The following is a 13,158-nucleotide window of genomic DNA, read 5'->3' as shown; positions in this document are numbered from 1 at the left end:
CCACGACAATCTGATTAAAACACGGATCCTATTTCGTTTCGTTTTTTATACTTCAAAATTTCGTTTTACTTGTCTTTACTACACTAGGATCTGGAAGAGTTGTTATCATTGACGTGTTCTGGATGGTGTAGGGTTTAGGCAATATAACGGTCTGTTCCAGCGAGCTTTTGCCGTGTGGTGCACGGAACTGTGGGTAATCCACTAGAAACATCAATGCAGATTGGTTACTGACGTCAAAGAGTCAAAAGCCGCTCGTATGACCTCTGACGCGACCTATCACTACAACCGGTCATATCTTCATGTAGTGTAGGCCATCAAAAGTATTTTAAAAACACGAAACGAAATATAGATCTCTATTTTAATCAGATTGACTTCACGACTTCCATTCACAAAAATTGTGTGTGTGTGTGGGGGGGGGCAACCTCGTGGGTCCTCCGGTTTCCTCCCACTGCTAAAGACCATATGTTAGTCCCGAAATGACCTAGTTTGTGTCGAGTGGACGTTAAACCCCATTTCTCTCTCTCTCTCTCTCTCAAAAATTGTGTACAATGCTTACCCGGAATGGAATTACAGATCGGATTAAAATAAATTCCTAATAACAGAAATTTACTTAAAATAAAACATTTTAATGCAACATAGGTCTATATGAAAAAAAAATATAAAAATATACATTAGAATATTTAAATCGGTATAAAAAATATATATATCAATAAATGTCTATATCAAAAATTTGCTAAAATGTGTTGTAAATAAGCAAGATCTATTCAGTAATATAATAAATATATATTTTTTTAATATTTAAATCCGTATCAATATAGGGCTTATACATCAAAAGTGGGCAAAATATGTTGTAAATATTATTTAATAAATTCAATTACAAATATGTAAAAAAAAGTCTGCATTCGATACCAGAACTGGCGGAAGGTAGCCTAAACGAAAACTACAAACAACACCATCAATAAACGCAAAAATTTGCGGATCAGTTTGCACCTTTCCCTTTAGTTTGTGGAAGAAATTGCATATTCAAATACACAATTCCTAATCGCTTCAAAGTTTGAAGCAATAACAACCAATGTGGTAAAGTTTGAATTGAAAACCCTATGATACGATAAGCTACCATTCCAGCAGTGGTATTGTGAAATTATATCAAAAATAGCTTTAAAATATTTTCCAGAAGTGAGTTTACAATATTTTGAGATCACTTGGCCCAGAATGTCAACGTTCGTCGTACAGTTGCTGTAATAAGGCTACCCTTAAAGAACACTATTGGTGCTATTCATTATCACATATGTGATAGAACTGGTTAAACACGCTGCAAATATTATTTTATCACAGAGATCATTTCTATTTTTCTCGTGTTCTCTTATCTATTGACATTCAATTACTTTTTTGTATTGTCAGATATATTCTTACAGTCTCATATAACAACTTTTGGTCTTAGTGAGCAGAAATTCGCCCATGTATCTGTTATCACCGGTCACTTCACTCAGTTATATAGAGGGATAACTCGTGTTTTCCTTTTGGAGGCAGACCACCATTAATTTCCCCATTGACTTCAATGTTAATTCTGGCCTCTTTGCCCACCTCCAACTTTTTCCCAAATTTTCGTTGGGCTGAATGCTTTTCACTACAGACAGATGAACAAATGGTCGTGTCCTTACACTAAAATTTGTATGAGGTTGACCACCAAAATTTTGAGATACATAAACTTGAAGAAGCATACTAAAACCATATAACTAGTTGTCGTACATATCGCCGTAGCCAACCAGATAACCCTGTTATCCTTCCGCCTCAAAATCATGAATATTTACCAAAACCTGGCAGAAAATGTTAATTCAAACCCTCTTCGTCCATTCCATACCAAAAAATCCACAAAAATGGGCATGCAAAAGGGGAGAAAAGAGAGAGAGAGAATTGCTATAAATAGACGAACTGGGTATCGAGATGGTGAAATTTAATGGGGGTCTGCCTCCTTTTGCGTTCGTCACTTCCGATTGTTCAAGCATTGATTACGCATCTATCGTAGCAATGATCTTGTGATAAAATAATATTTGGAACGTGCTTAACAATTTCTATCACATATGTGATAATGACTGGCACCAATATTGTCCTTTAAAGACCTGGTCTGGAGAATATGGAAACTGTCACGTAAAATGCATTAACCCAGTTTACGGGCTTCAGCCCGGTGACTTCAACAAATCTATCACAGTTTTCAATTTAAAAAATGCCCGTAAGCAGTGCCGGTGCTACCATGTGCCTAACCAGGTAGCCGCCTGGGACAACAGACCTCGGGAAAGCAAAGGTTCATGGTTATCTACAATAGATCAATCAAAGATTAATGTATTTTCTATTCTTGCAATTTAAAATAAATTTAGCAGCTGTGTGCGTTAATTTGTTTATCAGAAACATATGTTTTTGAAAAGGGCATAACATTAATTATTTAAGGGCACGAGTAGTTAGCTTACTCTAGGGTGAAAGATAGTTCATAATACTTATTAAAACGCGCTATATACAATTATTGGGTCATTTCAAGTTTTGGTTAAAGAAAAGTTCGGTTACGGTTGATTGGCATCATGCCTGAGTTATTCAACCAAACTATGCTTAGCCTACATTGATTTACATAAAACATATTTTTCTTATTCCGCTTTAACTAACGCATGGACAAATATTAAAACGCGCAGAACAAGGATTTTGATAATAAAAAAACCCCGAAAAGTCATGTTTTATTTTCACAGTGGTATTTTATTTTAGAAATTATCCATTTTCGTGGCTATTAAGTTTTGGTTTTACTCTGTGGTGCTAGGACCATATACGGGGTCCGATCGCGTTCCTTTCTCTTCTTGCGGACAGTTCGTTAATGACCGAAATCAGCCGTGTATGACCACAACTTGACGAAGCTCGCTGTACATCACGGTGTTGTTCGAGACCGGGAAGGTTAAGTTTTCAAGATAACACCAGAATAGGGCTGAGATAAGCAAATTGTTGTCAAGGTAGCCCATAATAATCCAACTGAATCGAGATCGAGTCTCCAGTTAAAATTGCACTTGTATAATCAAGTTGTTTAGTCAGGGTACGAAAAAAACACCACTAACTTGAAATGACCCACTTTATCCGAAGATATATGACATAATTTTTGCAAATTTAATAATTAATTAATTAGAAGCTCAATTAAAATGGAGATTAAACGCATACACTATAAAAAGAAAGCCGGGGCCCATAGAAAAATTGAAGTCTGCATCAAAAATATACATTATACTTTAAGGAATTTCTTTTTTTGAGTAAGTTGGATTATCATAAAAATACTGTCCATTAGTTTTTGTATCCAAGGAGTCAAAAGAGGTCATTTCCCGACGGCGTTGCTCTAATTCTTCGTCTGTATACATATCGACTCTTTGGGTTAATCTTTCATGTGACTGCAAAAAAGGTAATAAGTAATGGATTTTAAAAAAAAAACCACAACATGGAGCTAGAACGTATACATGGAATTATAGAACTAAGGAACTTTCATAAAGAGGAAAATAACATCCCAAAGGCCAGGATTTCCTCCCTGGTTTAATTAACTACCCCCCCCCCCAAGAACAACCAATTATGGTATGGTCTCAGAACTCAAAATTATCTGTTATAAACGCGTTGATTTCCGAAAGTTCTATAAATTATTGATGTTGATCTGTATAAGCCAGTGCCGCGTACTAAAATTGTGTAATATGATCCTGTAACATTACCATCCTGTGACATTTTATCCGTGGGCATTGTGTACTGTGACATTTTATCCGTGGAAATGTTGTACTGTGACATTTTATCCGTGGAAATGTTGTACTGTGACATTTTGTCCGTGGGCATTGTGAACTGTAACATTTGTCCGTGGCGTAGGCTTTGTGTACTGTAACATTTTGTCCGTGGGCATTATTTACTGTGACATTTTGTCAGCGGGCATTGTGTACTGAGACAATACAAAGTCTATCGGACTATATATTATGTTGGACGATCGCTAATATTATCTCATCTTCGACAAATAATCCCTTCTGTCTACTTATATTGGCATTATATAAAACATGTCCGTCATTATTTCATTATTCACAGCGAATCAGAGTATATAAATGGCGATAAAAGGTACGATTATTTATTTGATAACCACGGATTTCATTACTGTGTGAGAATCCATGATTTATATATAACCTGATTATTGCGTTAATTTTGACCCGCAAAGGCCTCCATATAAGGAGTCGTATGAATTTTAGAAATATTGGCATACCCTGCCCCGTGTCTACTTACTGCACTTTCTGATGCTCGTTGCTGTGATGTAAATTTACATATTGCTACAATAACACAGACTAAAACAAGTGAGACAGCACAACCAATGACAATCTCTTCTACCAATGACAGTTGAAACCCAGGTTCTGTTTCTTCTTCTTCTTTAACAGATACAAAAAGATAAAATAAAGGTTGTACAATAAATTAAATACGTATAATTAGTCAATGTGCTAGCATAAAAACATACCTTAATGGGATAAATGGTAAGCGTCGGACATGGGTGACGACATAATACACCCACATAAAAATTTGGTTGTAAAAAAAATGTAAAGATGTTAATTTTGGCGTGAAAATGTCTCCCTTGACCCCTGCGCGTATAAAACGTTGTAAAAGCGTTAGTTTTGGCGCGAAAATGTCTCGCTTGACTCATTTATGGTTGAGTAAAATATCGATGAAATTCGAAAATACCGTTTTATAAAAAGGAAAACCATGTTTAGACATCATGAACTGAATGAACTATTGTTATTACGGACGATACGCTGTGAACATTTTCTATCGTATAAACGAAGACACGTAAATATTGAGGAATATTACTGATATAAATTTGAAGCCGGTGCGTGAACTAATTATGGAAAATATCGAGGTGCACTCCGTACTATAAATACTATTTGCAACATAGCATTAGAAATATTTGCAGTTGAAGTCTATTAAAGCGAGAATTTCAAATTTTCTAAGAAAGTCAAAACATAATTATTTCTGTGTCTTTTGCTCAATAGGTTATCAAATCACTATTATAAGATCATGGGCATTATTTCCCACCCTTAAATATCGATGACACGGGAAATAACAATACAATTACCTCCCCTGTTTTGCTATTGACAACATGGGGCAGCCATTTTCCAACGTTGGAATTTGAAGTTAAAAATGATATTTTTGCCAATTTCTCAGCTGGCAATAGCGAATTATAGGATTAATAGGATTATTCTTTAACAAGGTAGGACTGCTTATGGATACCATCTATTTTAAGGCTTTATTTTAATACATTTTAAAAATATAACTTGAAAATTTGCAATTTCCGCTTTAAAGATAGTGGAAGCTTATCGACCCTTTTTCCTAAAGCAGACACCGACTTCCAATGACCTAATTCTATTATCTGTTAATCCCAACTGTCCGATGGTCAAAATTTTGAAACCAAAACCCCTTGAATTTAAAGTCTGCCAACCCACTCAAAATATAATCCCCGCGCCACTGATATTGACATCTTTATGATGTTTTAATATCTACCTTGAATCGGAGATTTAACAACGATATACGACTTGTCAATGGTGTATCCGTCTGGTGACTCAGCGTTTTTCAATGTAGACATGGTGTCATCTCTAATCATATTTTGCGTCTCTGGACTTTGATCTTCTTTTTCAAAAATTAGATTAAAAGTGGTAATGATACTTCCTTCCCTGGAATATACATACGATATTGTTTTATTCACTTTACCATAGCTGAATAGACACGTCCACCGTTACTAAATTAATGGCTCCAGCTTAATATTTCGAAGCGACAATTTAATCGTTCAGAACTAATTTAAGCAACATTTCAGATTAATTCAATTCAACCTAAATGGAAGAGGTTTAACTCCTTTAAAACAGGAAAGTGTGTCTTACATACTGACCACTGTACATATCGTATTCGAAATATGACATAAAAACAGATAAACGAAACGAAATTTTAATAAATTAGGTGGGTATAAGAAAGGAAAATATATCTGACCTCCCAAACAATCACCCTACCAGACGAGGTAAGAGAAATTCGTCATCCCTCATAATCTTACTTCTCGATCCTGGGTATAAGAAAGGGGTAGATATCTGGCCTCCGAAACAATCATCCTACCAGACGAGGTAAGAGAAATTTGTCATTTCTCATAAGCTTACTGCTCGATCCTGCATTTAACATACATTACATACAACCCTAATCCACCGCCCCATTGTTGATTATGTCTACATGATTGTATAATGAGAATTATAATGTAATATCTACCTGAATCCTGTAACAGTAGCACTCTTAAAATCACTGTCATTCTTCAAATTCCCAGTCATCTGAAATAAAAATTATCTATTTATAAAATCTGGTTAAAAGAAACGAATTAACCCATAATAAATTAATCCGAAGGAATGCCTTAAAGTAGCTAAGTCGTTATCTCAGCATCATCATTTTAAATCAAAATTGATGTTGTTATCTTGCCGTGAAAAGATGGGCTTCTGGTATTCAAGACACGACGAAATTTTTTAAACTTGGCACACGGACGCGTGCCAGAATGCTCTCGAGCACCATTTGTAATGAAGTGACTGGATGAACGAGTCTAAATATATCCCACAAGGGAAAACTACCGGAGTAGACTGGAATAATCAACGCCAAAGACTGTCATTCAATTTGCACTCTTGGCGTACTTCGCAGAACAGAACTGATTCGAAATTACAGTAAAAACAGAAACCATTGAATGTAAATCAGTTTATATACATTCATATTACATTATGCACTGCGATCCATTTGTTTCCATTTCTAGGTGCCAAAGAATAGCGATTTAGCTCCTTATAATATTCTTATATGCAACGGGGAAAAAAGAAAGTTTTAGTGCACAAGATGTCAAATCAACGATCGGTTGTGGGTTAAAGGGAGATGGGTCGATCACGTCTTCCATGGTCTTCATTTCATAGACAAACGAAATGCTTACATTATTTCCAATCAGCTTTTCAGGTGATGATATATTGGGATCCACGGTGGCTCAGTCAGTAAGACGTTGGCTCTATAATGTAGATGTTCCGTGTTCGATCCGTCTGCTAACCGTTCGATCTCCCTTATCAGTGATGCAGGACCGATGACCTGGCAAGGGTAGTCGTTCGAATGTCAACTATAACCTGGTATCATAATTGGAATTTGAACCACAGTGGCTCGGTGAGTAAGACATTGGCTCACTAACCTGAGGGTCTCTTGTGCAATCCCTGTGTTGACCGAAAAAGTTCATCGGGACTTTCCGACAGTTGGAATTCGATATAAGAGTAGGCCGTAGTGCCGCTGTCCGGGCAAAATTTCCCTCATAGCACACTGTATGGTGTATGCCCGTCTTCATTAGCCCAGTTCGGAGCAGAACAGTAGGACGTTAAACCCCATTTCACTTCATTACATTTCCCCCCCTTTTCAGTTTAGGGCCTCGCAATTAACAACATATAGTCGATTGGATGTTAAAAAAATAAGAGGTTTCGTGTACACATTAGCGTGCACGTTAAAGAACCCTTGACAGATACAATTCGATATAAGCGTAGGCCGTAGTGCCGCTGTCCGGGCAAAATTTCCATCATAGTACACTGTATGGCCTACATGCCTGTCTTCATTAGCCTAGCATGATGATATCTCAATTCAGAAACCTCAACCTAGATTTCCATTTGAGAGAGAGACGGAGAGAAATGAGTTTAACGTCCACTCGACACAAACCAGGCCATTTCGGGACTAATATATGATTCAATTTTATTTCAATAATTCGCTTGCGTGTAGGGTTTTTTAGCAGTGGGAGGAAACCGGAGGACCCGGAGAAAACTCACGTGGTTGGGCAGGCGACCCTACTCCTTGTCATGTACAACCGGGGAATCGAAACCGCGCCAGTTGACTCAATGACAGACCTTATGATACAGCGCGCACGTGCTAACCATTCGGCCATCCAACCCCCCAGATTTCCATTTGAAATGTACGGATTTACCCGATTTGAAGAGGTTGTAGACAAATGGACGCGATCTCATAGTACTGTCCAGAGTTCCTTTGTAAATGACGGAAAATAGCTTTGACCCACCGCTAAAATTTTACGTATAGACGGCTACACTAAACAAAGATTGCTAGAGTTACCATCAATTAAACATGCTCACCCAGTCAGTCATGACTTTCGCTAGGTTCTTATAGCCGTCAGTGTTTATATCTAAATAAGCAGGAAGAAATTCTTGTGTCAGTTTAACCTCAGCAACCATAGTCACTTCAACAAGCACAGCTGAAAATAAACGTCACAAAAATATAAATGAAAATGTTTAGTTAGTTACAGACCTTATGATCTAAAGCGCGAGCGTTTGACCATTCAATATTTTCCCACTCCCCACCGTTGATGTCAAGGCTATTGGCTGCGGACAAGGGTTGGGTTACGGACTTCGGATAGGATAATATGGTTTAGATCGGTACCCTATTTATTTATTCATTTACAATAAAAATCGACCACAGCCTCGACATTTTTACAACAAAACTGTTAGGCATATATAATATGTATGGAATGTGGGGATCTTTAAATATAAAAACATAATCATACATATTGTATTAAGTGAATGTAAATTAGAATTCGAAAAACTCATTTGATTTGATTCAGATGTTGAAAATATTTAATTGGCATCATAACACTGCTGTACGCTTCCCATTCTAATTCAAAAGTACAATTAACTTGTGAACTCCGGACATGATAAGTATTATGATATAACAACGTTGATACATTAAAATAATCTTTAAAAATACCCCCTACCCTCCCCCAGTTAAGTTCATATGCTATTACACTAATTAACCCGTTTTGTATTTATGGACGAGTTTGATTGACCTTTAGGGTCGATGGTTTTACATATTATTATTTATTGATGACTGTAATTAAAGGCGCCTTCGCGTATTTCCGGTTAAATGGAACCAGGACGGTACTATATACAGTCACGATGTTTTAAATATATCAAAAATAGTTAAGACATATGCAACATCATTACATCATTTACAAAAAAAACCAAACAAATATAAACATTTGGCGAATGGTGAAACTATGTCTGTCATCGTTAAATAAATAAACTTAGTAGCATAGATTATCGATCTATAACCCTTTCTTGAGTGAAGAATTAATAGTGATATTTGTAGTAAGCACACGAGTTCAATTTGAGTTTATGCGCCCCCCCCCCCCCACTGATTTTTGTGCCCCGCCGCGAATGGCTAAGAAATGACGCTTTAATGCGGTTTTCAACATTATAATCATAATCATAATGCGTAACCAGTGTTCAACATACACCGTGGGTCAAATATGCGTCCACTCGGCACAAACTAGGTCATTTCGGGATTAACACATGGTTCAATTTTATTTCAATAATTCGCATGCGCGTAGGGGTCTTTAGGGGGGAAACCGGAAGACCCGGAGAAAACCCACGAGGTTGGACATGCGACCCTACTCCTTGTCACGTACAACCGGGGAATCGAAACCCCGCCAGTTGACTCAATGACAGACCGTGGATCACCACGCCCGTGATTTACACAGCCAATATTGTAACTTTTGGCAAGGACAACGTATTTACACTGATGGATTTACGTTAAAACTCTCTAGTGGGGCGGTTAAGCAAAAAATCGTGCACTTTGGGTTAAAAGCATAAAACTTGGCACATAGATGGCATCAACCCTACTGATTATTTTGGGATGTGGATCCACCTCAGCAGCTCCCCCTGGTGGTCGTTACGGCCATCTTTTCCAAAATGGCCGCCTATTCATTGATATACATATAACAAGGGGTGTCACAATAAGACATTTTTTTACAAATCATTTCAGGCCAGCAATTTCCAAATATAAGGTTTTTGTTGTAATTGAACTGAAAAATAATCTTTAAAACAAGTTTCCCCAAATCCAAGATGGCGGAAATTCAAAATGGCGGCCAAAATATACCCAAAATGGCGGATTGATCAGATTAAAGTCATTTCACTGTTTGATTTGGTTTGTAATATATAATTTAAAGGGTTTACATTGTCACTGAACTTAAAATTAATCTAAATTAAAAAATAGTTTCCAAAATCCAAGATGGCGGAAATTCAAAATGGCAACCAACATTTATCTAAAATGGCCGATTTGTTAGATAGAAGTCATTTCACTCTTTGATATGGTTTGTAATATGTAATACTAGCAGGATACCACAAACGGTTTCCGGCCATAAGTATTCTGAACCAGTGAAAAGTGTAAGATGGCGGAAATTCAAAATGGCGGCCAGAATTTTCCAATAATGATGAAATTTTAGGATAATCGTCAATTTTCTTTTTGATATGGCTTGTAATATGTCCTCTATTAAATTTTCAGAGTCACTGAATTCGATAATTGTAGATGATTGTTTCAGAAAAAAGAGACAATCATCAATCTTTCTATTGGATTGGTTTATAATAGCAAAGTGTAATAGTTTTTTGAGGAATCTACCTGTCAGTCAATTAACCATGTGCAGAACTTACCAGTCAAAGAATTTAACCTTAAGACACAAAAAATGTAGTTTAATTGTTTTATGCATTAACACAAATGATGCTAATGATAATGTTAAGAATTGACACATTCTTTGGAGAAAATATCTGGTTATTCCGACCCTCCACCCCCCACCCCCATAACAATACAACGGGGCCAACTGAGGCATTTTAATTTCATCTCCTTTGTCTTTGCACCATTTTACCGGAGTGAGAATCAGTTAATTAATGTCTAATTAATACTTTAGAAAACATTTCAGGCCTAAAGAAATATTTTATTACTAGGTGCCGCGACTTACTGAAAATCAACGGAATGAAGCTATGGGAATGTCCAGGGCTGGCATGTCTACACGTGCTATTGCCAGACACTTCAATTGTCATCAGTCCACTATTGTAAGGTTGGTGGAACGTGTTCGAGTTACTGGACCAACACGTGGCCGTCAACGTTCTGGTCCACAACGCGTTAGAACCCAGGCTCAAGACCGCTACATCCGGGTCACTCATCTGCGTGACAGATTCCGCCCAGCAGTCGTCGGAAGACAAGGACCAGTAAGTGCCAACACCGTAAGACGTCGTCTAAGAGAAGTAGGACTCCGTGTACGACGACCTTATGTTGGAGCTATCCTCAGGGATCATCACCGTCAGCGGCGTTTGATATGGGCTCAATGGCACCAGACATGGAGAAGAGTAGACTGGCAAAGTGTGCTCTTCAGTGGTGAGTGGCTTTCATCTTTATCACGTTGATGGCCGTCAACGTGTGTGGAGACGTCTTGGGGAACGTCTTGCAGACTGCTGCGTCTTTGAAACGAATCGATGGGGTGGGGGAAGTGTAATGGTGTGGGGAGGCTTCACATTTCATCACCGGGCCGCCCTACACATTTGCAGGGGTCGCGTTAATACTGTAGCCTACCGTGATGATGTCTTGTAACCAATTGTTGTTCCGATGTTTCGAGCGCACCCACAACTTCAGCACTTCCAACAGGATAATGCACGTCCGCATACCGCCCGTTTTAGTATGGACTACATGGCTGCTAACAACATCAATGTCTTGGACTGGCCAGCCATGTCTCCGGACATGGCACCGATAGAACATGTCTGGGATGAGATTGGACGCCGTCTGTATCGGAGACCACAGATGCACACCATTGCTGCTTTAGAAGCTGCTCTTATCCAAGAATGGAACAGTTTGCCCCAGGCCTTCTTTCAAACATTGGTAAATTCCATGTGACGTCGCTGCACAGCGTGCGTAAGAGCCCGTGGAGGACACACGCGCTACTGACATCTGTGTCGTACATTTGGTTTTGACCCCTCTGACGTTGTACCGTTGATTACAGATTAAACATCCATAAGTGTACAAATGTGTTGTTATTGATGTCTTCCCATTTGAATATTGTTAACAATAAGAAGCAAAATAAATAAGATATGTTTACAGGATCATTTTGTTATACGAAAAACTAAGTGATGCGTTTTCCAAATGCACTCGAGTTATTTACAAAGCCACGCTATCTTTCGCTGATCAGGATCTTTTAAGACCACCTTGATGAATATAGATGAAAGTAAAACTTACATGGTGTTGTGGGTTGAATATCACATGATCGAATACAGATTTTCTTGGGAGACACAACGGGAGTTGTGGCATGTTTGGAGAAGGTTCCGTCATTGTTATAGCTACCACCCATAGCATAAAACATATATCCACACTGTGTATCAGTAAATTGGAAATCTTGAGTATCACCAGTATCACGTTTTCTTGTAAAACTGATAGTTGTTACACCATTTATCACATCACCAGTAGCACCAGTTATATCATTCTTAGTATCTTGAGCTGGTAGACTTCTTGCAGTCATCCATCTATATAATATAATATATATTGTATAATCTGATCTATATCTATAACGAATAATAAAAACACAAAGACAAATTATCGCAACGCCCGAATTTTTATGCGTTCAAGAGAAATTTATTACGTACATTTACGTGAAGTTAATTTTTTTTACGTAATCTTGTCCACCATTATATACATGCGCCATATATATTATGAAAGCTAATGAAACACTAATTTTACTTTTCTTTTAATCGAAGAACACGAATTTGTACTGAACTGACCATGGGTTAAAGCATTTTGTCTGGAGCCACTCTACTTTGAGCGACATTTTTCGGGCATCGATTATTCTTTGTGAATGCAGCTGGGATACATTGGAATTGGAAAACTTTGCAGTTGCTTAATTCACGGGCTAGAATAGCAGAAAAATGCATTGGTCTCATTCCGTTCTACTCCACTATATGACCTGGGTTCATCCGCGAGGTATTCACGTATTCAAATTATCTACCCTTATCGTAGCTTGATTCTACGAACCAATCAGAAAACAATTTACAAACCAGTCTTAGGCTCATTGCTTACGGTCACAACAATATGACGGCATGTTTGTTGCAACAAGTTGAGAGTTACTTCCCTTCGCTAACTACCTTTGTATTTAACTATTTTTGGGGATTGGTCGATAAAAATAGCACAGTCATCAATACGCGTCTCCCCCATGGATGAACCCAGGGGTTAGTGGAGCAGAACGGAATGGGACTACTTGGGATACCGTGGATGGAGGCCCCCATACCCCGCGACGATTGATTGGTCAGCTATATTGGACCA

At 37.9% G+C, this 13,158-nt stretch overlaps 1 protein-coding gene across 1 annotated transcript in view; it reads right to left on the bottom strand.

Moving 5' to 3' along the window:
• Positions 1 to 626: 626 nt before the first annotated feature.
• The window catches only part of LOC126818480 (uncharacterized), a 47,596-nt gene continuing 35,064 nt past the window's right edge, over positions 627 to 13,158 (bottom strand). The window contains exons 25-30 of the mRNA XM_050545928.2: positions 12,082 to 12,365; positions 8,160 to 8,278; positions 6,283 to 6,341; positions 5,536 to 5,705; positions 4,273 to 4,412; positions 627 to 3,413 (exon numbers count right to left, since the gene is read on the bottom strand). Coding sequence (XP_050401885.1) covers positions 3,258 to 3,413; positions 4,273 to 4,412; positions 5,536 to 5,705; positions 6,283 to 6,341; positions 8,160 to 8,278; positions 12,082 to 12,365 — 928 coding nt within the window. The 3' untranslated portion in view covers positions 627 to 3,257. The remainder of the gene's footprint in view (positions 3,414 to 4,272; positions 4,413 to 5,535; positions 5,706 to 6,282; positions 6,342 to 8,159; positions 8,279 to 12,081; positions 12,366 to 13,158) is intronic.

This window comes from Patella vulgata, chromosome 4, assembly GCF_932274485.2.
Source record: "Patella vulgata chromosome 4, xgPatVulg1.2, whole genome shotgun sequence".
Taxonomy (NCBI): domain Eukaryota; kingdom Metazoa; phylum Mollusca; class Gastropoda; family Patellidae; genus Patella; species Patella vulgata.
This window is presented reverse-complemented; position numbering and strand designations above follow the sequence as displayed.